Source organism: Lampetra fluviatilis, chromosome 35, assembly GCF_964198595.1.
Source record: "Lampetra fluviatilis chromosome 35, kcLamFluv1.1, whole genome shotgun sequence".
NCBI classification, from domain to species: Eukaryota; Metazoa; Chordata; class Hyperoartia; order Petromyzontiformes; family Petromyzontidae; genus Lampetra; species Lampetra fluviatilis.
Window position 1 is genome coordinate 10,344,584 of NC_136309.1, and position 26,675 is coordinate 10,371,258.

The 26,675-nt window shown below is 46.6% G+C and overlaps 1 protein-coding gene across 4 annotated transcripts in view; it reads right to left on the bottom strand.

Moving 5' to 3' along the window:
* The window catches only part of LOC144944606 (C-Jun-amino-terminal kinase-interacting protein 4-like), a 100,863-nt gene extending 74,981 nt beyond the window's left edge, over positions 1-25,882 (bottom strand). For all 4 annotated transcript variants that reach the window (XM_078872915.1, XM_078872916.1, XM_078872917.1 and 1 more), the window contains exons 1-4: positions 25,229-25,882; positions 3,242-3,362; positions 2,449-2,519; positions 1,226-1,317 (exon numbers count right to left, since the gene is read on the bottom strand). In XM_078872915.1, coding sequence (XP_078729041.1) covers positions 1,226-1,317; positions 2,449-2,519; positions 3,242-3,362; positions 25,229-25,699 — 755 coding nt within the window. In that variant the 5' untranslated portion in view covers positions 25,700-25,882. The remainder of the gene's footprint in view (positions 1-1,225; positions 1,318-2,448; positions 2,520-3,241; positions 3,363-25,228) is intronic.
* Between the last annotated feature and the right edge of the window lie 793 nt (positions 25,883-26,675).

Genomic DNA, 26,675 nt, shown 5'->3' on the forward strand with positions numbered 1-26,675 from the left:
GCCAAGTTAGGGCACTCAACGTACTGGCCACCGCTGATCTAAATCACGATGTACGAGGGTGACTCAAGGTTAACCTTCACCGTCAGTCTGAGAAATTAGTGAGGCGAAGTGAAGCGAATGAAAAGATTGTTTTTCAAGGTGTTTCTATGCTAGTCAGAATAAGTGTGTCCCATCGGTGTCGACATGCATTCATGGCAGAATACGCAAGAATGTGAAGGACGTGATGGCACGGCATTGAGAAGTCGAGGGCATATGGGGGGATGCCATGTGTCAGGGTCAATATCTACGAGTGTATTTGTGTGCTCACGCGAGCAATTTGTGCACGGGCATTTATTCATGTGCACGCCGATGCGTCTGCCGCGGGTGTGCACTTACAATATACTTGTGAGTGTGTGTGTGTAAGCCACCGTCGTAACGAGCGTCATAATAACGAGAGTTATTCATGCGGGAGAAAACCGGAGCACTTGGAGAAAACCCACGCATGCAATGGGGAAAAACAGCAGAGACAGATGATCTGAGTCCGCACTTTGCTGGAACACCCTATCCTGGCAAGTCAAGACATGGCACCTAGACGCCCATGAGAAGGGAGGTTGGCAACATTTGTGCGATTCGCCAACAACTCGCCTCCACAGAGCTGAATTTAATGCCTTGACGTCTCTCTCCACGTGGTGCTGGGAACTTCTTTAGGAACTGACCTGAAGAAGAACTGAAGAAGCTCCCGGAAATGTGCAATTAAAAAAACGATGAACTATTTTAATTTTACAAGGTAAGGCCCACTGAGCTACAGAGCTCTTATTCAGAAGTGACCTGGCCGCAAATGATAGCTCAATGAAGTGACTTATCATGTGGAAATGTATAGCAGCCAAACACTCTCAACGCATGTTGATCCTAATTGTGGAGGGAAAAACCTGGAGGACCCAGAGAAAAATCCACGCGACCACAGGGAGAACATCCAAACTCCAGATATACAGGCGTCGGGGTCGGGATCGAACCCACGAACTCCTGTATACCAGGCGAGGTAGTTAACATCTCGCCACCGCGGCGGCACACTCAATGTCAGACCACCACGCCGAACAACACGTGGCACAACCCTTCAGCACGTCGGTGAGCTACGCAAGCAGCACAACCGCAGGAAAACAGCGAAACACCGCGCGGTGTGATGTCAGTGTCCCTCACGAGGTGGCAGACACACACTGGGGGGGCGGCTGTGTACGCCGTCACTCACCTGTGACGCATGCGGACCGAGCCTCCCTCCACCTGCCCGGCGGGCTGGAACATCTTGTTGCGCTCCACATGCTCCGTGTACGCCTGGATGATCTGCCCACGAAACAAAGATTCCACGGAAAGCTTCAACATACAATTGTGGCAAGTGCTGTTAGCGAGTAAGCATCGATGAAGGCCGGCACGGCACACGAGGGGATGGATGGCCCAGCACTGCGTGGCTCCCACAAAGCCATGCGCTGGAGGGCGTGGCACATTTTGGCGCCAGCTATCAGAGCGTGGTCGTGTGGCTACGATTCTCTGCAGTGAGTACAATGTCTTTAAAAAAAAACAGCGTTATGCCTTTGTCTCCCCAGTGGCGTCGTTTAACACACCGCACCAGGTACTCATGTAGGGAGACCCAGGACCGATTAAGATAATCGTCACTGGTGCTGGCCGTGAATGGGAATCGAACTCGGGTCGCCAGATTTGTAGCGAAGGGGTGCCCAATTGCTACACCACCGCACATCATCAAAACGAAACCGAAAGAATAAAATAAAATAACTTCATCGGTATCAAGGTTTCTACAAGGCCATGTGGGAGGGCGGGTGGCACAGTTTGGCGCCAGCTATCACAGAGTGTGGTCGTGTCGCTACAGTTGTCTGCGGCGAGTACAATATCTTTAAAAACAATGGCGCTACTCCGGTCTAAATAAAATTATTGCCGAGCTGCTTGCGTGCGTTCCGAGATTCAGAGGTGGATGGGACACCCACCCTGCAACTTGCAGACGTCTTGAAATGGGCAAGGGTTAAATGGTTTCAGAGGCAAGCAAGCTGGAGAGACGAGGAGGGCCAGCCAACTCCTGAACACCTTAAAAGCGGGCAATGTGTCCTGCGTTTATTTGATTAATTCGTGATTACAAATGGAATGTGGTATTGTTGTTGCCAAGCTAAGAAGATCGCTCTTAGTTTTTGCCGGTGCCCAAGCGTGCCTCCTGCCTCCGCATCGCACGCAATCGTGAGACGGGAGATGGAGCAGCGCGGGTGGGCGCATCGCGGACGAACACACTGTGGGGGGATGCGACTAAACTCCGGTTGGCTCATCGGATTCCCTGGGGGGATTTGGGTCATATCCTGGCGGGTGTCAATAGCGGATCGACAGAGGTGATGAAGGCGACAGAAGAAGCGGTCTCTGGCCTGTAAAGTGGGGGAGGGGCAGGGCGGGGGAGAAAGGCACAGGCAATCGCACCTCTGTGTATCTGTGACGCAGCGCGGAGTATTCCTTCTTCAGCTCCGCCTCCCGATCCTCATGCCGCGAGACTGCAGACCACACACCAAAAGGAGTCCCACCGGGCACAGCTTTGTTTATGGACCGTTGGGACAGAATGGGGTTATACAGCAGGCACCTATTTAGACAGAGACTCGAGGTGATGGTGTGGTCAAAGCCAGGCCTGGCGCTAATGTTCACACACTGCAACTGGTTGCTCGTTTAAAGGGCCCGATTTCATACAAGGTATGAGGTCCAGCACCTGAGCAAATATCACTCGCTGTGGCCGGGAGTTTGAACCGAGGTTGGCCAGGTTCATGGCGCAATGCGCTAACCACTGCGCCACCGCTGCCATTGTAGTTTGCAGGACTACGATAATGCAACGCACCTTTCCTGCCAAAGTAAATGCTCACTCGTAGCACTTGCCTTTGCCAGCATGGAGGAGGCCTTCTGTTGGATCCCCAGTCAACCTTTGCCCAGCACAAGGTCACATTTTCTCCTCTTCTGCCCCCACAATCTGTAACTCCATCCCCTCCCCACCCGTCTATGCTTTCAACTCCTTGCACATCAAGAAGTCCAAGCACAAGACCTTTCTTCTTTACTCTGCTTATGACTGCCTGCTTTCCTCTTCATGAAAAAAACTATTTCCACTGCTTCTATGCAGCGCCTCGAGACACAAGTCGTATTGATGCGCCGTCATAAATCCACACTGTGCTGTGATTATACAAAGTTGGGGCCTCTGTGAGAGTGTTCCTGCATAGGAAGCTGCACTCACTCTGGTCCGAGTAGAACTTGGAGCGGATCTCCATCTGCTTCAGCTGCAGTTCCAGCGTCTCAACCTTCCCCAGGAGGGTGTTGCGATCCTGCTCCAGGGCATCTTCATACTCGATGTACTTCTGCATGCCCAACCAACAAAGGCACCAAGCGCGGCATCAACAGAGCTCACCCACCAAACCACCAACCCATCCACCCATCAACCCACTAAATAACCAACCCACCAATCCACCAATCCAACGACCCACCGACCCACTAACTCACCCACCAACCCAAAAACCCACCAAACCACCAACCCTCCAACTCAACAACCCACCAACTCACTCTGGCCACGTTTTGAAAAATAATTTTATTAATGAAAAAACACAAATGTAATATATATCGTAGCAATAAATGGTGGTATAAATGATGTTGCCTCTATATAAAATGTACACCCATCTGTAAATCCACTGCTGCATGAAGCCCCCCCCCCACACACACCATGTCAGTGATGGGGGTATCGTGTTTGACCATACTACACCATGATGGTAATTGGGGGGGGATGAGGGACAGGACTAGTTCAGATATCACTCTCCACTGATGTTGGCTGTGGCTAGGGAATTAACTCAGGTGACTGTGTTCTTTTCGAAATGCTCTATTCACTGGAGCAACGATTATGTATGTTGACCTTCTTTCGCACCGTACGTATCCAACCGTACCTATTTGTATTTATTTCATCTTTACGTTCAGAGACGAACAAAAGTCTATGTTACCATCCATAATACAGAAATAATACATCGATGATTATAAACCTTATCTACAGTGTTATTGTAAAACAAAACACCAAGTATTCTTTGGGTCTTTAGGTTAAGTCACCTAGATAGATACCGAAAGACCCAAAGAATATGATTTCCTGCAGTCACGAAAGCTTTAAGTCAAGATATAAAACACCAACTATCTATGCCAATTTGAATTAATTCCACGAGTGGTTTTGTAACAAAGAGGGCAGAGCATTTGCCACCGAGTCAGAAACGTTCAACAATTTCAATTCCACAGGTGCCTGAGGCGGAGGTCAACGTGTCTGTGACCGAGTTCCGATAAGTCAATACTTTCAATTCCCATTGCAGCCCAGCGATTTCCGTGGGGCATTCCCAAAGTCGACCATGGTAAATGATATGTAAAGTTAATTCAAAATCATCTCCTTGAATAAGGCGAGTGCACACCAGTGTCACAGCCACAAAGATAACCGATTACCAAACGGTAAAAATAACTGTGCTCACTTAATTATGGTTTCCTTTCCAGCCGTCCATGCAGGCCAACAGACTGCAATCGGCCTTCACCTGGATTACGAAGGCTGCTCTCTACAGTACACGCACCGCATTCACAACCACCGCACCACACCGGTGAAGTGTGTGTCCGCTCAAGAACTAAACTAACACTACACTAGTTGTTTTTATTTTACCAGCTAAGGCCCACTGAGATATACAGCTCTTTTTCATAAGTGACCGAGCTATTACAAATGATAGCTCAAGGAAGTGGCTTATCATCACGTGGAAATTTATATCAGCCAAAATACTCTAAATGCACGTTGATTCTAAAGCCACACGACCATGGGGAGAGAGAGAGAGACGCATTCTCCAATGCTACAGCAGGCATCAGCAAGGTCGGAATCAAACCCACGGACCTTCTGTATACCAGGCGAGGGAGTCACCATCTCCTAGCTACCTTGATGATGAGAGAGAGAAACACGCAACGTCCAAATATACAACAGGCATTATCAGGGTCAAAATCTAAGCCACGACCTCCTGCATACCAGGCGAGGGAGTTAACATCTCGCCACCGGAGCCCCTTTTAAATTTGATTTTTAATTAAATTAATTTCACTGAACACTTTTTTTTTTACACAGCACGGCGGTAGTTGGATAAATGCTTTGAGCTCGACCTTGAATTGCAGAAATGCTTTTGCTGAAATTCTTCGTTGAACTTAATTCCGTGATCCGTCTTGCCGACGCCGGTTTTTAGATGAATGCCTTCAAACAATCGCAGTTGGGGGTTTTTTTCTTAACTGTCTTGAGAAACGTTGCAAAGTCAAATATTTTACATTCTCACATGTTCTGTGGTGCAAGTGAGTTTTTTGTATGTTTTATATATATAAATTATACAAGACAAAAAAGGCTGTCAGTTTGCACACCATGTGATCCGTAGCCTTCTCGCGCGTGTTTCGAAACACGGCACAAAGAACAGCGCGGCCTCTTCCCATGTGATCCATGCGCACGGCGTACACAAACACAACCAACAGGTAACGAAATGTGGGAATAAAACCGAGATGGACATTCAACAAATAGGAGTCAACTCAAGGCACTGTAGAATTCCCTGCAACGCAGTTGGGTCCAAAGGTATACAAGGCCTCTACCGAATAGTGTATGTACGCTCGTAAAACAAGACATTATAGTACAACGCGATGGTAATTCATTACAAATTACGCAATCGCGACTGTCATTTAACCTCGGGGTTGGTCCCTGCTACGAACTTTGCAACTGTTCTCCACCCTGTAGGAATGTTTATTTTTTCACGTTCTTTGATCTCCATTTCGCCTTTTCGCAGCGACCTGTGGTCATCTCCGTAGCTCCACAGGGGTAAGGCAAGGCCTCAGATTGGAACCCCTGTTTTTACACCATTCCTTCGGCATGCAAACATTTTCCCCAGAAAGCCACTGCAACTACTCTGAAGCCATTGGGGGAGATATGCACGTTTGAAGCTAAATTGAAAAAAAAAATTTGTATTAATTAACTTTGTGTTTAGTTTCTTGTCTTCCCCCCCCCCCACACCTCCGATTAGTACGGTTGGCAATGTATGGTGCGAAAGAAGTTTAACATACATAGAGAACAAAAGGCAAAAGTGCAGAACAGAAATTCTGTATTCACGGCCACTGTTGCCATCAGGGCCTCCACGAGAGGATGCTCTACATAGCCACTCCAGGTCGTGGTTGTGTGGGTCCATTAACTATTGTTGGTGTTATAAATTCCATGTTCATTTTAAACTAAACTATAAACTATGTTTCGATTTAAAGCTTTCGTGACTGCAGGGATTCATCTTCTTGGTTCTTTCGGTAAAGTCACGTAGAAGGGAAGTAATAAAATACTAAAAATAAAACACAATAAAATAATTCTCACGACGTTTCGGCCACAACGCAAGCAGCCGTCCTCAGGTGAAACCAGGTCTGTCGAGGCGACAGCGTCTGAATGAAACAGCACACGTGCTTGGAGCATATATATATAAGCTGGGTTGGAAGGGGGGGGGAAAGGGCGCCTTGACAAAATAATTTGCATATCAAGAGGAATTTAGCATATTTATGGGAAATGAAGGTATGTGATTAGTCCTACTTATGTCCGTGCATTATGCAGGATTAGCAGCATCCAAGGAAGGGGATATGGGAAATGCAGGTATGTGATTAGTGCTACTTTGCCCGTGCATTATTTGCCCGTGCATTATGCAGGATTAGCAGCATGTTTTATTTTACCAGGTAATACTCACCGAGCTGTGTAGCTCTTTTTTACAGAAGCGATCTGGCCACAAATGATAGCTCGACGAAGTGGCTTATCACGTGGACCTTTATATCAGCCAAACACTCTAAACGCGTGTTTTTAAACGTGGAGGGAAAAACTGGAGGACCTGGAGAAAAATCCACGCGACCACGGGGAAAGAGACGTGCAAACTCTAAATAAACAGGCGTCAGGGTCAGGATCGAAACACGACCTCCTGTATACCAAGTGAGGTGGTTAACATCTTGCCACCTGACAGAACAGCGAGTTTAAACCAAACAAACGGTTATTGTCGTGAATAAAAGGCTTCATAGCCGACATCAAACACTGCCACCATGTCTGTTGCTGCAGCCGCCGTCGTAACCGAAGCTAACAAAGATCTCATGATCAATGAAGACGTTGCCTAAAAATGGCTGCGGAATATTTTGTGAAACAAACCATCGCTTTTTCTTTGTACAAGCCATTACGAAAAAATCCGTAGCGAAACATCGCAATATAATGGACTCATGCGCGGCATGCACGAGTCCATTAATAAACATTCTGCCAGAGCGCAACGCTGGGGCGAATATCTCTTTGGCAGGGGTGGTTACCGATTTCTATCTCCATCATTGCTATACTTAATTTGTCTTTCCTTGGCCTTTGTCATTTTGGTACACCAGGCCACCATTGCAAACGAGACTTTTCCTGGGGTCTCGCCGAGTTCTCACCGGGTTATAAATTTGAAACTAACAACTAAACGGAACTTATACTGGTAGGAACCTCCTGGTTACACCAGCCCACAGGGGATTATGGTGTCCATCCGTCCGTCGTGCAGGGAAGGGCTGGGTGGGGAGGGGCTGGGTCGGGAGGGGCTGGGTGGGGAGGGTGGGGAGGGGCTGGGTGGGGAGGGTGGGGAGGGGCTGGGTGGGGAGGGGTGGGGCTGGGTGGGGAGGGGCTGGTCACCCCGTGGTGCCCTTATAAAACTCAACGTTTAACCTACTCACGCCGGCTTGTGCCCGCCCTCAGTCGGGCATATTTGCGGAATACACCACGCCGCCGTTGACCCTGGCCATTGACCGAGCAACCCAACGTTCCTACCAGCTCCCTCCGCAGGAATGTGTTTTATTTTACCAGTTAAAGCTCACCGAGCTACATAGCTCTGTTTCAAAAGCGACCTGACCACCAATGATAGCTCAACGAAGTAGCTGACCATGTGGAAATTTATTGCAGCCAAATATGCTGAATTCAAGTTGTTGATTCTAAATGTGGAGGGTAGAAAAATGGAGGATCCAGAGAAAATTCCACACGACCACGGGGAGAACATGCACACTCCAAATATGCTGCCGTAAAGGTTGAGATCGAACCCACGACCTCCTAAATATCAGGCGAGGGAGTCACCATCTCTCGCCACCCTGGCAAGCTGTGTAACATTTGCACTGCCACCCCTCCGTGTCCCCCACCCCCCCACCATGTGATGATGAAATCTCATGATTCAGGCTCACGATTCAATTCCACAAATCACTTTTTAAACACCGTGGTGGGTGCCATGGTGGCGAGATATTAACTCCCTCGCCTTCAATGCAGGAGGTCATGGGTGTGATCTCCGCCCTGACGATGCCTGTGTATTTGGAGATTGCACGTTCCCCCCGTGGTTCTCCGGTTGTTCCCTGCATATTGAGAATCAACATCGTGCGTTTAGAGTATTTTGCTGCTACACATGTCCACATGATAAGACACTTTGTTGAGCTATCATTTGTGGCCAGGTTTATTCTGAAAAACCGCTATGTAAGTCAGTCTGCCTTACCTGATAAAATAATCGCTTTAAAATTGTTTAGTTTTAAAATATAGAGGCCTCCACAGCAGATTGTCGCATGCAACCATTACATGCAATGTAAACGAATTAACACACATAAATTCTCACACGTAAGATTTGAAAGCACGCATTGCAAGTAAAAAAAAATGCAATGTTTTTGTTAACAAGTTGAGTTGCAAGATTTTTTTTGAGAGGGTTTGTGCTGCCGTACACACTTATAATGCCCATTGTTTACAAATGCCATCAGTATTTTCAAAGTCCACACTACCCCACGCAGTGTGTTTTGATAATTTTACACTGAATTTATGATGCGTGCAGCAGCAGCCAAAATGAATCAGCTAAAGGCTGGTGAACTGCCAGATTTAAAAAAAAAACACTCACAACTGCCATCCTGAGATGCCCAAAATTAAATCTTACTTAGTAGGTTCTACAATTACCTAACAAATCACAAACATTTCATACCAATGTCCTCTTTGCACTACTTCAGTCTGGACTACCCACAAAAGGCAGTCCCCCACTGGACAGAGCGCAAACTGGTACAACTTGAAAGGGCAAAGTGTCTTGGTAGAGATTTCTTTATATGCCCAATAGAAGTTGAAAAGGTCATCCCCGTCATTCAGCTTTTATTGAGCAGATAGAAAAACTTGCAGCACCAAAACTTTTCCCACACAAGGTCATAAATATAAGTGAATCACCGTGGGTGGGTTGTTGCGTCCAAGATCTAACCCATAGCAGACGTAACAATGAGGATCCGGAAGGTTTTACACACCAGTCCGAGACCACGTCCTTCCAAGCCGCATGCAGTCATTTTTCGCACGCTCGGTGGTAAAGTGAACATGCTGTACACAAGTCAGGTCAAACTACCTCTCCATACTCAAATATCAATATGACGAAGCTTACCTTTCAAATCGGACCACTGTTAATCTTCCACAATGTGGTACCTATTTTATTGATTCCAGAAGGGATGATGGGGTTGAGATGACCCACATACTAGAAATTGAATTCGCAACCTCCTATGAGGCTAGCAATCTGTCACAGAACCCACCCTTCCTCTACTTGAATAACACTGCTACATATATGCATCACAACGTACCATATAAAGAGATCATTACAATGTCTGCGGTGTTTAAATGTCCTTGACGAGGAGTCCGAAAGCCATATTCAAGAGTTGTTGTAAAACAATATTTAATGCATGCATAGGTTACATTAGATTAGATTATATTAGGCAAACAAAAAATTGCTTTGTAATTTTAAACTATGAATGATGCATGTTAAGCATGGGTGGAATGGGAACTAAGAAAGTTTTGAGGTCAACAGAGAAAGCAGATGGGTCCCTGGGGCAGACTGGGCACTGCGGTGGCTAGGAGATGTTCACTACCTCGCCGAGTATACAAGAGGTCGTGGCTTCGACCCCGATGCCTGCAATATATTTGTAGCTTGCGTGTTCTCCCCGTGGCCACGTGTATTTTTCTCCGAGTCCTCCGGTTATTCCCTCCACATTTAGAAACGTGCATTTAGAGTGCTTGGTTGCTATAAATATCCACACGTAATAAGCCACTTCGTTGAGCTTTCATTTGTGGCCACGCCGCTTCTATAAGGATCAGTGGCCCCTAACTCGTAGAAAAAATATAGTTTAGTCTGTTATCTTCACCGGACGTCGAAATGAGGCAGTATGTATGTTGAACTTATTTCACACCATGTGTAGCCAACTGCGCTTTTCGGAGGTGCGAATCAGTCATGAGCAAACGAGTGCAGCCAGCTCTTTATGCATTATAAATGACAACATTTATAATTGTAATAGTCTCCTTCTCATGGCGCTTAAATTAAACTCCCTGGGAATCAGTCAACCCACAAGCTAAGCGTATTCATGCTTCAAAATGTATTACGTTACTTCATCCATGAGTGACTCAGTGATTCACAGAGCCATTGCTCTGCCCCATGTCAGAGGGGTGATCCAGCCTATTAGGATCCTGAGAACATTTATTAAATTAGCTGGGAATTGTATGGAATGCATAATCGCTAATTCACAACATTTATGATCCACAATGTATTTATGCATGCAATAACACCTTTGTTAACATATATATATTCATTGACAAGCGCTAAGCGCTGCCAAGCGCGTGAGTTCGGTCACGGAGATCCGTTCATGCAGCTTATGTCCCATGTGCTTCAAATAACGTGAGTGGGTGAGTTCGTGAGTGGGTGAGTGGGTGGCTGAGTTTGGGTAGGTGGATGGGTTTGGGTGGGTGAGTGGGTTTGGGCGGGTCGGTGAGAGGGTGGGTGGGTGAGCGAGTGAGTGGGCGAGTGGGTGGGTGAGTGGGTGGGTGGATGGGTGAGAGGGTGGGTGGGTGGGTGGGTGGGCGAGAGGGTGGGTGGGTGAGGGTGGGTGGGCGAGTGGGTGGGTGGGCGAGTGGGTGAATGGAAGAGGGCGAGCTACGTCCAATACTGTAACTTGGTTAACTTGGTTACAGTATTGGACATGCTGGATTGCATTTAATCAACAAGCCCTACCCCGCATCTGCTGAAGCTGAGAGTGGCTCTCCTTCAAAATCGAAATGTCACACTCATACTTTAGCAAATGCCATGGCACTTGCTCAGCATGCAGTTATGACTTCAGCCTTGTGAAAGTTCAGCGTACAATTACTCATGCACAAGTATTGCACAACTTTACATTTTAAATATTCTTTGGGTCTTTCGGTAAAGTCACGTAGATAGGTTCAAAGAAAATAACAAAAAGCTACGATGTTTCGATCGCAACACAGGCGGTCTTTACCGAAAGTACCAAAGAATATTCATTCCTGCAGTCACGAAAGCTTTAAGTCAAGATTTAGATTTTACGTTAAACAAGCAAGCGGTTTGTGTATGATGGAGGGACAGCACGACACCTATCGCGTGACAGCACAAGTAGCACGTGCGTGTGTTCGAACACGAGCGTGCAGGTGTAAGCGCAAGCACATGCCCTCCACCAATATCGACATCACAAACTTTGCACTTAGTGCACGTTCTAAAATGCCACTGTCAGACGTCCCACCTGCAATTGAGCCCTCATCGCCCCAAATCTTAAGATCCTTTCAAATGCTCCCATTTCAATCCACTAACCAACCACAAAACTGGCCATAAGAGTTATTTTTGTTGGGTTAGATCACGTAAATATAAATGTGTCGTTAAATCCGCCACCTCCAGACAGCCAATTAGTAAAGTTTGCCATGTAAACAAAACATGCCAATTCGTTACGAGTTCAGCACACCGGTGTGTTGGAGTGGTCGGCGGGTTTAACGACACATTTATATTTACGTGACCTAACCCCTTAAAAAACCTCTTATGGATATTGGTCGCAAAGGCGTACCACGTGTTAAACTCACAAGACTGCCGTCACTATATTCAAGATCCCCTGTGAGGACGTGCACCACCTTATCTCTCACCTCTCGATCTTTTTTCTCCCCGCCGCTCCAGAAACTAAGGCCGTCTGCCTCTGTTGAATCGCCCCAACCGGTGACAGCTGAATGGAGGTCTCTCTCTTCCTTGTCTACCGCCCCAGCTAAGTTATTTGGAACTCCCTCATGCTGCCGATAGCCTGCAATGTCAAACCCTCTTCCCACTGTTCAAGCCTTGGCACAAGCCTGGCCTCTCCTCCTCCTCCGATGTCGTTGACCGACGATCTCCCTTCATCATTTGTACTCCACCATTGCCTCCTTGCCGCCGATCATCGACTCTCCACCCGGTGTTTGTCCACAATTTTTATACGTCCGCATCTCGAGATGCAGTTGCGTTTGCATGATACACAAGTCAAAGTTGTATTGTTTAAATAGACCCCCTTAATTGCCGGCATATGTGACAAATGGGGTGCGTGTCCCACTTGAACTGCAAAAAAAAGACAGACTGTTGGGGCAAGTGCTGTTAGCGAGCACATATGAAAGCTGGCATGACACACAATGGGGTGGGTGGCCAGCACCACGCCCCCGGCTGCCTTTGTCTCCCTAGTTGCGAAGTTTACACACTGCACCAGGTATTCATTTGAGGCCGAGTCGACCTGATCGAGACCCAGGAACGGTTCAGATAACCGTCACTGGTGTTGGTGGCCTTGAGCGGGAATCGAACTTGGGTTGCCGGGTTCGTAGCACAGCACGCTAACCACTAAGTTACCTCTCCCCCACACTGTAACCGCACCGCATGTTGCTGCTTTGGCGGGTCCCTGTACGCCAGTGGCAACAAGAAAAACTTCCATTTCACATTACAGTGTAACTGGCCAAGCTCAATCCCCTACTGAGCCCCAGTCCCATGACACTGTAGCTGAAGAGGTCAGATTAACGATTCCTATTCAACGTCGAAGTCCGTTAAATGCCACAGGGGCGAGCGATGTAAGCTTAAGACGTTTTATTGGCATGCCAAGCCTGGGTTATATACGCTCCCATTTCTGATTACTATCGAAAATCCATATGGATTCATCATCATCCAGCTGGCTGAAGACCACCCCAAGCCGTCACCAACTGTCATGATCCTGCAATTTAATAATTCACCGTGGCCTTGCATACGAGCAGGGCTAAGATCTTCGTAACAAATGAAAGAGCAGAATACACGGTGCATTTCAGCATCGCAAAAATGCGGCCCGTTACAACAGACGCAGGTGCGTTGCAGCATGTGCAACTGAAAAACGATAACCACGCCACTCGAAATCATGAGGCTTGGAACACCGCAGATGTCAAGGAACCTCCAATGAAGAGACAGAAAAGTGAAATTGGAGTACCAAGGAACAGCGATTAAAAACATGAACAGGGTTTTTTTATTTTGTAATCCAGCAGTGGGCTGAATGTGACTTGAGATGATGCATATTAGGAAGACTCAAGTCCGAGGGAAATTGCTCATTGTATGCTGAACTCTTTTCGCACCGTACGTGGCCAACTGTGCTAATCGGAGGTGTGCAAGCACGGGGGGGGGGGGGGGTACAAATCAAGGCCGTAATTATAATAAAAATTGGGGGGGGGACACATCCCCCCCCCAATATTCAAATATGCTCAAAATGTCCCCGCCAATATATTGCTATAAAATAGATTTCTGTTTATATGATTGTGGTTATGGTTGTACTTTATTAGTCCCTAATCTCTGCCATTACATACAATGAAACAAGAAAATGCAAAAAAGAAAAAACAGAGCAATACAATACAATACACTATTAGACATTATTGTCAAAAAGAAATAAAAATTCCATCCTATGTGTTAGTGATTTTTTAAAAATATTTTAGGCAGGAAACTCGTTTTCAAATTTATAATTATTTTCTGGGGGAGGACCCCCAGACCCCCTGAAAGATTTGGTCCCCCCCAATGTTGACTCCACGGCTACGGCCTTGGTGCAAATGAAGTCAACACAAGAAGCAAAATAAACACACACAAAACCTCGAGGTCAGCAGCAAAGGTGGCAGGTCATTGTAGAGGTCATTCTTCTAGAAACAAGCACCGTACTACAGTGTTGCACCAAACTTTCAACTTCAGCGAAAAACATTGGAATTAGTACAGTACTGAACTGACCACGAAGCTACCTCTGCCATCTAACGACACTGTTGAGTCAAACGAAATATTTAATTTCCTCAGTAAAACCTTTAAAAGAGATTAGTTTAATCTAGCAGAAAAGAGTTTCCGTCACTGGCAGGATTAATGAGCGGGGGTAAAAAACGCCCCAACGATGTTATGTAATGAAGGCCCTTGGTAAATCAAAGTACAAGCTTGATGTTAGAACACCGCCGCAAAACTCTAAGACACACGTGAAACAATTGCACCCAACGTGACGCAATAGGCTCGAATTTCATGTCAGGCAAGGGCACTTCACCAGAACCGAAGGAAAACGGAGGGAGTTCAGCCGACATAGTTTGGAGACCAAAATGAACACGGTGGCGCCATGAACACCACCTGTGGTATTTGAACGTTCACGACGACACTTTTGAAATTACGGCAAAAGCCCGATACATTATGCGGGTAATTGGGGGGGACATGAAGGACACTCACGTTATAGGTTACTACCACGTTATAGTGGAACATGCGTGAGTCTCCGCGTCTCTGGTGTGAACCTGTGTGTGTGTGTCTCTACATGGCTCGGTCATGGAGCCCGCATGCCCAGCCACCTCATGCCTAAACCAGCTTTTGTTCCTTGGCTGGCAGTTGTTTTCGATGGACCATGCAGTGCGTACCAACAGCAGGCCAGAGCAACATTCTTCGTCAATGTGCACAGTCCTGATTTGTGTCCTGCCACAGATGGGGCACCTTCTGTACAGGAGCCCCACCGTGCGATCCCAATGGATGTTTTTTGCACTCTCATGTGGCCACGCAGCGCTCTGAAAATTCCAGAGCAGTTCTGCGAAGTGTCAGACAGAACTGAATGTTCTCAAAAGATAGCGGCATCCTCCGAAATGTATCGCACAAAAAGCCACTGTGCGCGGCATCACCATCCTAGGCGGTCACATCAAATTGATAAGCATCAGTGTTTGTTCCCTTTCACCGGCTATAACCTCAACCCTTCGTTTCACAGCGTTTGCCCGACAGGCGGTATACGGTTTCAGTTCATTCGTTTCCACCTCCCCACGCAATTATTTCCACCGTGTCAACTGCGGTGGGTAGAACCCAAAACGTCCGCCGCAATTGTACGCGGCTTCTTAAACCGGAGCGATGCGGTCGCTTCTCTTCGAAAGATGCCCCCCGAGTTTGCTCAGCAACAGCCGGTTCCCGTTTTCAAGAGGCACCTGGCTTATACAACGGCTACAAGCAGAGTCGGGCTTTCTCCCTTCGGGCGGTCTTTCTGAACAAAGTGTCCACATGCCATTTCAGTTTTTATTGGCTTCACACTCTCGCTCAACAACAGCAGCGGAGCGAGAGACACAGAAGGGCATTGTGGATTCCCTTCATTCTTCAAAAAAAATCAACTATTTGAGAAGCCGTGCTCTCAAAACGTCCCATCGTATTTGCGAACCAAGTTTCTTCGAGTCACTTTTCTCGGTCACCGAGTCAGCAGACTCTCGCTACTGGAGGTGAATGGGTTTCAAATGCCACTTCCACTGTGGAAGAATCATCACATGTGTTTCTACAGGGTGGTCCAGACATCTTGTGACCCACCATTTAACTCTCTTAAAATTAATTAAAACGTTGTGTGTAAGGTTTATTTAAAACAGAAATGAATAACGCAAATGAAAACAACTTTTAGAGTCAATTAATTGGGAGTCGCAAGACATCTGGACCAACCATCCTGTACATTGCACATGCAGGCATGAAGGCGTTTCCCAGATGGAACGAACTGCAATTTCCACAACGCTCGCAACATCTCCACCAATCAGAAAGCTGAACGATCCGGCTCAAAACCAATATAGGGCTTTCTGATTGGTGGAGATGTTTTGGGCTCACCCCCAGCCAAAAAAAATACTGTTTGAATGTTAGAAATGTCCGAGACGTCTCTCTCGCTACGCCTTAGTTTTGCTTCACACGACCGAAACTTAAACATTGTGAAGCAACAGATTAACTTTTTTTCCCACAACCCCATCCCTCTGATGAAGTGAACCCTTTGGGGGCCACAACCCAAAGTTTGGGAACTGCTCGTTGTATCCCTTTTATGGACAGTGTGGAATAAATAACACACACTTGCTGAATAACAGGTTGGAGAACAGGGGTGTCCAAGAATGTTGCATTGAGGATGGATCGACTACAGTACTGTGCTTTGCGCCACTGGGAACATCCACCATACACACGTGACCGCACGTACTCTACACATGCGTATATCATTAGCGGCATCAGTCATGGACAAAACAACGCGCAAGTATGAAGTTACGAATAAAAGTTTGACCACAACTAATTTAAAGTTGCATCTGATGTTAAAGAGACATTCAAACAACATAGAAAAATTTATACGACAGAAAATGTAATGTATTCAGATAATTTGAATGGTAGCACGATAGGAGAGCGATGTTTTCTCAAGGAGTATGAGAGACAGAAGAGCACGATAGAAAAGAGACGCGCAAAGCCAAAAGCGCACGTGCAACAGGGCAAGTCCTCGCTTAACGCGCGGTGTTCACACTTTAACACATTTTCGCTATCACGCGGTTCTTCCATTTGGGAAAACTTTTCGCACGAGGGATGCATCCGTCAATAATGCTAAACACGCATCGTTTCAACGCTGAATGTGCACCGTTATAACTCGGTTTCTGAGCGGTCGATGACAAACGACTTTCTTGAGCTGCACGGCCGAGCGGCGTGATACCATACGCGGAATGATGCGGTAATGCGGCGGCGTACCCTCAGTTATTTGTCCCGCCATCTCACTGCGCGTGTGCTTAGTACTTCGAATCTCGCCAAACTTCACCGTTGCATCATATATGGGGAATTGTTTTCGCTTTACAAGATTTTTGCTGAACGCGACACGTTAACAAGAACGCACCTACTGCGTTAAGCGAGGACTGCCTGCTTATTCATCCGCTACAAAGCTCGAGCCCACCAGGCTCCAAATGCAAGCTTGGACGAGGTAGCAAAACGCAACGAGTCCCAGACCACACCAAATGCAAGACACGATTCCTCAACAAAACTGCACGTTAAAGTGTAACTATCGAAACGTGGGGTAAAGATCGAAAGTTACAAATCACATTTGCAAATGCGGTTGTATCCAGCACTAACCTTTTGCTTCAGAATATTTTTTTTAAAGGAACATTTATGATGTTAAGGGAGGAAACAGGGTTGTTCCAAAACGTCGGTGCTGCGACGTGCAAAGGCTGCGTCGTCACCAATTCCGATTCTTTTGGGATAGTTATGGGCGCCTTGGCTCTTGGCATTTTAGGTGCCCATTGGAAAGCATAGTAAGATAAAATGCAAACTATACTTAATAAATCTGTCATGTACATTTTACCCTGGATGATTTCAACTAGATTTTTTTGAAACCGACATGGGGCCTGCAATACTGAATCTCGTTTTTAAACCCGACTTTATTTCAACCAGCGAGAAAGGGAAAGACATAATCAACGCTCAAACCGTAATTGGCTGGAATTGCACCAAATAAAGTCGAAATAACTCTAAACTAATTTTGATCAGCGAAAGCACCCTGGGGCAATGGACTGGGTTTAAAAATCACCTTACGATTATCACTGTCATATTATTCACTCATTTGGTCTCAATAAAATGGGTACAGCACCATTTTTCTTAGAAGCCAACGGGCAGAGACCGACTTCTACCAAGGTTACACGTAAATACATTTCACCACTTGGCTTAAGGCCACCAAGGCAGACGGATATGACCCAATTCGAGCTTGAGCAGGGAGACAATCCGCGTATTATGAATTGTGTTTACAAGGGGGTGATTAAAAGGGCCCGTGACCTGACATAGAAAGCAACGGCTGACGCTTCAAGCAAGTTATTTTTAAATGCAGCCCCCTTAACAAGCAAGGCAGTAGGGTACTTAGATTACTCAAGGCTAATAATCCCCCATCTGGAATAACTCTGCACACCACTCCTTGATCTTGGAATGCGATGGGGACGATTCTTCCCATTTGCCTCCCAAGTCCATATGGATTTCCTGTGGGGCGATGCCATCCTTGTTTGCAAGGTAGAGTATTGTGTAATCGATCTCAGCTTAGTTATCTCAACGTTACACTTAACGCACATGAGATCATTATAAACACTCGTAAGAAAGAAGACTTTAATCTATTGCTCTGAAATGTGGCAATTCTTTAAAGTGGTCTACTCATAATCGGACACTCAATAGTTGTTGTGGTACCACTCGTACGTCCGACCACAGAACTTTTGGTGACCCCTTGCATTTTGGGAAATTCTTCACAGCAAAAGGAAGTAATTTGTCCTTTAAAATATACTATACTAGCTGTACTACCCGGCTTCGCCCGGGACTTGGAATCACCACACCCGGCCGCCTTTGTCTCCCCAGTGGCGATGTTCACACACCACAACAGTTACTCGTTTGAGGCTGAGTCGACCTAGGGGAGGCCCAGGACCGGTTCAAATAATCGTCACCGGTGGTGGCCGTGAGCGGGAATCGAACTCGGGTTGCTGGGTTCATAGCGCTGCGCGCTAACCACACTACAATGCGTTACGCTTCCACATTCGCGGGTCACGTGACAGATTTGACGTCACAGCTCACTTGCTGTGCAAAAAATAAATGCATTATTGAGCTCCCCCCCCCAAAAAAAAACACAGAAGTGTATTTTTATAATTTTTGCATGGTGTACAGTCTTGTAAAGTACCCACATGGCAAATTTTCAGTTTGTTGCATGTCGGGAAGTACGCTAAACATTTTGAACAGACACACATTCACAACTTTGCCTTTTATATATATGGAGATGAACTGACAAATACTGCACTCAATGAAAAAGGACTATATTTGGGGATGTAAATGCTTCCTATCTTTAAAACAAAAATGGAGCACACTAAGCATATTACGTATTTTGGTTCATTTATTTTTCCCAAAACACATCCGACATGGGAATTCATCATCAATTTAACAAGCAAAGCAGCCCACGGTGGAATTCCTGCATCCAGCAGTCGTAAACCCTGTACGCCCAGGTTTGACATACAACCTTAATTACGAGTTGGTAAAAATTACAGCACATACTCAATATCGTAGTTGCATTTTTTTCTGAGAATACTTACAACATACAAAACCATCATCCTTGCCCATGTGCCACACCTGCTCTCCTACTCTTGGTTATACACAAAACTGCCGTGTGCGTGGTTTGCGCTGGGGTGGCGAGATGTGAACTCCTTGGCCTGGTATACAGGAGGGCATAGGTTCGATCCCGAACCTGATGCTTCTATATTTGTGGTTTGCATGTTCTCTCCCCGTGGTCGTGTGGATTTTTATCCAGGTCCTCCGGTTTTTCCCTCCATATTCAGAAACATGCGTTTCGAGTTATTCTTTGGTTTTTTCGGTAAAGTCACGTATAAAGATAAAATAATAAATTAAATAATAGCATACGACGTTTCGATTGCAACACAAGCAATCATCATCAGGTATAATGAAATAGCGACAGAATCTAACCAGAAAACTATAGACAGACATATAAGCAGACAGATATCACCAAGATACATAGAGAGAGCAACATGTCAATGAGTACGAAGGGACGTGTAGTAAAGTACGCAGGCTTAGAGGGAGACAGAACACACTAAATTAAATAACCTAGCAAAGTATCGAAATGTTATGTAAAACGACACAGAGAGTCGGTCAACACACAATTAACGCATAGCCTGGTCGATTACGTATTTCAAAGATTGCTAAGTTAGAATTTAAGTGTGAAAATTCCAAAGAAAGACAAAACATAAAAACAAGAGGAACGGAGACACACAGACAGAGCAGAACCTAAGAACGATAAAAAACGAGTGTAGACAGAAACAATTACACTAAATATACAGGCAGAGAGAGAGAACAAAAACCCAGAGAGAGAGAAAAAGGTAAACTTGGAACTTCCCCGTAGAAGTGGTTCAATCTTAATTTTGGAGCTTTCGAGTATTTGACTGCTATAAATCTCCACGTAAAAAGCCACTTCGTTGAGCTATCATTTGTGGCTAGGTTGCTTCTGAAAGAACTTCGGAAAAAGAGCAGTGGGCCTTACCTGGTTAAATTTTTGTTGTTTCTAGTGTTTCAAATAGTTTTATAAGGGGGTGTTCCTCCAGGATATAGATGTACATCCACTTTGGCTCTACACGTGGACTCAATTATTTTACAAAAGCTGTGGCATGCAATACGCTAACAGTATGTCATCACTGTGGTGAATGTGAACACAATAAAGACAAATATGTTAAGCAATGCTTTCTTGCCCCATTTCTGTGTGATCACCACTAACGTACGATGCTATTGCTATCGCAAGGTGACAATGTCCCAAGAGGAACATGTTAGCAGGGAGACTTTGAGATTATGTACGTTGAACTTTTTGCGCACAATACATAACCAACCGTGCTAATCACTGTGCGATTATCCAAAGCACACACACAAACTCTACACTGCAAAAGAAACCAAGATTCACTGCTCAAGAAAACTATGAACAAACCAGAGCTCAAGCTAACAACTCACGCTGATAATAAACTCAAACGGCATTGCAGCCAGAAGTCAGTACCTTAATCATTATCGGCCACGATCAATCCATTGCAGGATGAAGGCCATCCCAAGCCATCACCGCGTCTCACAGACCTGCAATGTAACAATCCACCTAACACACCTGACTGCCACTCCCATCATTATCCTTGACCCACCGTCCCTTCCACCCACGACGTGTCCTGCCCAAGACCCGCTTACTTTTATTAACAGTGTGAATTATGCCATTCACCTGCACGTGTCCCCCTCATCCATGTGTTCCTCTTCATGGCTGTCAATGTAATTACAAACATTCCATCTCTCCGTGCCTTAATACTTGATTTTCTGAATTGCTACACAGAATCCGGGTTAAAGAAATGGATGCAACCAACTTGATTTAACCTACAGTGCACTCACAGGATTGGCTTCCATGTGCACATACGGTGCGAAAGAAGTTCAACATACATACAGACAACATTGAAGCCACCGTCCCTGTAAAGTTCGGTATTCTCCAAGCCAGCAATTCCAAGTACTGTAGATTAAATTTTCTTCAATGTACTTCGATTTACAATGTATTGTTACTGCTCTACGGCGTGTTTGCTTTGCTGTGTAGAAGTATTAACCATTACTTATTAATAATTATTAAACCTTCAAAAGTGCTGTTTGTTGCTGGTCGCTAGTCATTTGGAACTTTGGGTCTGTGCTCAGCAACCGTGATCTAAAATAAGATACCAAGAGACTGCTGTTGATTTCATACGTAGGCTTCCACAATCAACATTATGATTAATGATGCTACTGTTGGTGTGTGTCTACAAGTCACTGGGTACCTAGCGTCTTGTGCCGAGTACACCAATACAACCGATTTTGGAAAAGGCACGACCATAAATCCATTTAAGTATGCATGTTCAACTTATTTCGCCGCGGTACACAGCTAACCGTGCTAATCAGAGGTGCCGAGATTGCTCATTGGTATAATATGCGGGCGTGTTGCCCACATTACTATACATTTTATAAGCCACGAAGAGAGATTACCCAAAGCCCACACACGAACACACGTCCACACCAATGCCACACGCTGCGGCCACAGCATGCACGTGGAAGGCCACAAAAGCCACACAAAAGTCACGACAAAAAACAAAACGAGGCACACCGCTGCCATTCCCATACCCATCAACATTGCTGACAACGAAGCAATGCAAACTCTGATACCGGGGCACACAAAACTGCCTTCTCCAGCAAACAAATCTGAACAAAAAATATTTGTTCTGGATTCTCACAATTACGGATTATTTACTTGCCACCAACAACTCTGAAACCGGCTTCTAAAAAAAAACATTCACTGTCAACAAGCTATGAATGAGGATGCCTGCAAAGGTGGCGATATAGTTTTAAAAATATTCTGTTGGTTGCAAGTGATTTAGAGGTGATTTATATATATACCTGCAAGTATATACAATTATATATCTGCAAGTCTATACTTGCACAGATACATATATATACCTGCAAGCGATTTAAATATGCTGCTGTTCGCAAGTGATTGAAACGTCTTCGTAATGTAGTGTCAGCAAAAAAAAATCAGCTGTACAGCAGTTGCAGGTAGGAGTCTTTGAAAGCGACAACACGTGTACAATAAATAGCAGCACGTGACATGCACACGCACACCTATGACACACACGCACACACACACGTCAGCATGAACGACTTGGAAGTAAAACCAAGGCAGCAGCAGCAGTATCTTCCTGTCTCTCCTGAGCCTGGGTTGGCCCCTCTTACTCTCGCTTCGTGCGTGCCACGTGCATTACCGCTCTTGTCTCTCTCCATCTGCCCACGTTCTCGGATTGAGAGTCACCTTGTGTTGAACCTCACTCTCATACCTCTCTCACGGGTCCCCCACCAACCCCACCACGTCTGCTCGCCCTGCCCAACACCAGCCCCCCCCCCCTCGAATCTGACCTCAACAATCACGATCAGAATTGGCCAAACAAACATCATGACGTAAGATCCTCCTGACAAAAAAACAAGTAATATTTTTTTTAAACTTTTTTTTTTAAACACACTTTTATGAAATGAACTAGTAATGTAAGAACTCCACGACTCCAGGAAGTGGCCCCGAAGCTTGCCATAACGCATGGGGACCGTGGCCAATTACAGCCAACGTCAGTTGAGCGTGGACAATTAGACCCAAGCCGAAACATAGCATAAAACTAAATGTTTAAAAATATGTTTACATTTTTTATGATAGCATATAGTATTGTCATAAGTATACCAAGTTTGCAGTCGACACCACATTGCGAAGTGGTTAAAATTTAGTTACAAGATTTGAGGATACAACAACAGACAGTGAGTGAAATGAAAGCGTGTAAAAACAGTCTTGACTCAGTGATTCGGCACCTTCGATTAGCACGGTTGGCTACGTACGGTGTGAAAGAAGTTCAACATACTTGCATACAGGCTTTTCTGGATAAAGGGTATTCTAATAGTCTTCTCGACTTCCTCATAGTTCTCAAGCCATCTCGAAAACACTCCTCCGTCTGCACACTCTGCAATATCTTCTAGATTAGTTACAGTATTTGGCTGCTATATATTTACACGTGATAAGCCACTTCCGTTGAGCTACGATTTGTGGCCAGCTAGCTTCTGAAAAATAATGTAATATAGCTCAGTGGGCCTTACCTGCTAAGGTAAAACATCGTTTAGTTTTATTTTTGTTTATATTTTTTAAGTGATGTGTTTACCTTTCCTATACTTTACACTCCTATCGTATTTTTGTATTGTTTATTGTAACTTTCTCACCTATCGCTGCTGGCCATCTGTGAAAAAGAGCTTTACAGGATTCCTCCAGTACAAATACATATTCTGATTCTGAACTCACGTGCTACTTTCATCCACTTCTTCCCGTCACCCTGTCCCCACAATCCCCGTTTCTCGACAGCTTCCACTCAAGAGGGCAACAAGATTTCTTAATCTGTCCTTCACACAGACCCGTCAACTCCATCTCTCATCCTGCACGTTCTCTCTCCGTCCTACCACGCTGATCCATCACCGCACGCACTCCATCTCTCACACACTGCCGCCCCCTGCGATGCCTCCATTCACTCCTGTAGCACACACACTCTCTCTCCGTGTCTCACTCAATGTGTCCATCTCTCAGTCACTCCATCTCACTCCTCCCCGTGGCCTTACCTGCTAAGGTAAAACATCGTTCAGTTTTATTTTTGTTTATATTTTTTAAGTGATGTGTTTACCTTTCCTATACTTTACACTCCTATCGTATTTTATTGTTTATTGTAACTTTCTCACCTATCGCTGCTGGCCATCTGTGAAAAAGAGCTTTACAGGATTCCTCCAGTACAAATACATATTCTGATTCTGAACTCACGTGCTACTTTCATCCACTTCTTCCCGTCACCCTGTCCCCACAATCCCCGTTTCTCGACAGCTTCCACTCAAGAGGGCAACAAGATTTCTTAATCTGTCCTTCACACAGACCCGTCAACTCCATCTCTCATCCTGCACGTTCTCTCTCCGTCCTACCACGCTGATCCATCACCGCACGCACTCCATCTCTCACACACTGCCGCCCCCTGCGATGCCTCCATTCACTCCTGTAGCACACACACTCTCTCTCCGTGTCTCACTCAATGTGTCCATCTCTCAGTCACTCCATCTCACTCCTCCCCGTGGCCACCCTCACCTCCTCGGCTGTCACACTCACTCTCTCCACGTCTCAACGTGTCCATCACTCACTGCTCCCCGTGCCACTCCTATCACACACGGACTCTCTCCACATCTCCCTCATCCCTCACCTAACTCCACGTCTCACTCATCCCTCACCCAACTCCATCTCTCACTCACTTTCCACGTCTCACTCATCCCTCACCCTCACCTACTCCACAGTCTCACTCACTGCTCACCCACTAATCCCTCACCAGGTCTCACTCACCGCTCACCCACTCCTCACCCACCACAGTCTCACTCACCCACTCCTCTCCCTCCACAGTCTCACTCACAGCTCACCCACTCCTCCCTCACCACAGTCTCACTCACCGCTCACCCACTCCTCTCTCTCCACACCTCACTCACCGCTCACCCACTCCTCTCTCACCACGTCTCGCTCACCCACTCCTCTCGCTCCAGTCTCACTCACCGCTCACCCACTCCTCCCTCACCACGACTCACTCACCGCTCACCCACTCCTCCCTCACCACAGTCTCACTCACCGCTCACCCACTCCTCCCTCACCACGACTCACTCACCGCTCACCCACTCCTCTCCCTCCAGTCTCACTCACCCACTCCACTCACCGCTCACCCACTCCATGTCTCACTCACTCACCACGCCTCACTCACCGCTCACCCACTCCATGTTTCACCCACTCCACGTCTCACTCACCGCTCACCCGCTCCATGTCTCACTCACTCACCACGCCTCACTCACCGCTCACCCACTCCATGTTTCACCCACTCCACGTCTCACTCACCGCTCACCCGCTCCATGTCTCACTCACTCACCACGCCTCACTCACCGCTCACCCACTCCATGTTTCACCCACTCCACGTCTCACTCACCGCTCACCCGCTCCATGTCTCACTCACTCCCCACGTCTCCCTCATCCCTCACCGCTCACCACCCCTCACCTCCTCGGCCTGCCTGCGCAGCGTGCGCTCCCGCTCGTACTGCGTGAGCAGCTGCTCGTTGTCTTCCCGCAGCAGCTCCAGCTCCACCTGGCGCTCCTGGCCCTGCGAGGCGGCCGCGTCCAGGGCCTCGAGCACGCCGACCACGAGCGGTACGAGGTCCCGCAGCACCGCCTCGCCGTGCTCGCCCATGAGGCGCTCCAGCTCGCGGTAGACGCCCTCCGCCATGCCCGACACGCGGGCCGACACGCCGGCCGGCGGGGCCTCCTCCTCGCCAGAGTCCTGGTACACGATGCTGTTGCTGCCTCCGCCTCCACCGCCCTCGTCACTCTCCTCCATGGCTTGGTTGTTGGAGGGAAGGAGGGAATTACGATGGTTTTTTGAAACCCCCCGTGTGTCTGTCTGTGTTGTTGTTTTGTTGACGTCTGTGTATCTGCTTGTTGTACTTGTACCTGCCCTGCCTGCCTCCAGCATTAATCTCCCGCTCGTCGTGTTTTATAAGAGGGCGGCATGCGGAGGCTTGGGGTCGGACCGCCTCCTCCTCCAACCACTACGACTGTACGAGACGCGCTACCACCACCATCGCCTCCTCCTCCTCCTTGTCGCGTCCACAGCGCCACGCGCCTCCCGCTTCTCGCTCCAGCACCGCCCACAAATAACATTGCCCCTCCCCCCTCCGTCGTGACCCCGCCCACAACGCACATAGCCCCGCCCACAACGCACATAGCCCCGCCCACTATAATCTAGCCACGCCCACCAATAACTTTGTCTTGACTGACTGCATCGTCAAAAACAAAGCCCCCCCCCATCTCCCTCAACACTTCATTGGCTCTACACCAGCCGGGCACATAAAATGCTCCCATTAAAATCGATTTCTGTCGTTTATCAATCAATACATCTTTATTGTATTGCCCTCAATAAAGTGAGCATCAGTTCAGCAGAACGGTACAAGGGGGCATCGAATCAGAATCTGTATTTATCCTGGAGGAATCCGATGAGCTATTAAGCTCTTTTTCAAAAATTTCCAGTAGGGGCACGTGGTCAGAACAATACGCCAACAAACAATACAAAACACGAAAGCAGTGCAAAGTATAGGAAGGGTAAGAACATCACTTAAAATAAGTAATATTTTTAAAACACTTTTTTTAAAACACGCTTTTATGTACCGTACTGGTAATGGAAGAACTCCACGACTCCAGGAAGAGGCCCCGAGGCTTGCCATAACGTATGGGACCGTGGCCAATTACAGCCAACGTCTGTTGAGCGTGGACAATTAGACCCAAGCCGAAACATAACATATGCAAAATAATGTTTAATTTTTTTATTATTATAAATATAGTATTGTCATCAGTATGACATAAGTATACCAAGTTTTCAGTCGATACCACATTGGGAAGTGGTTAAAATTGAGTTACAAGATTTGAGGATGCAACAATGACAACAACAGAGT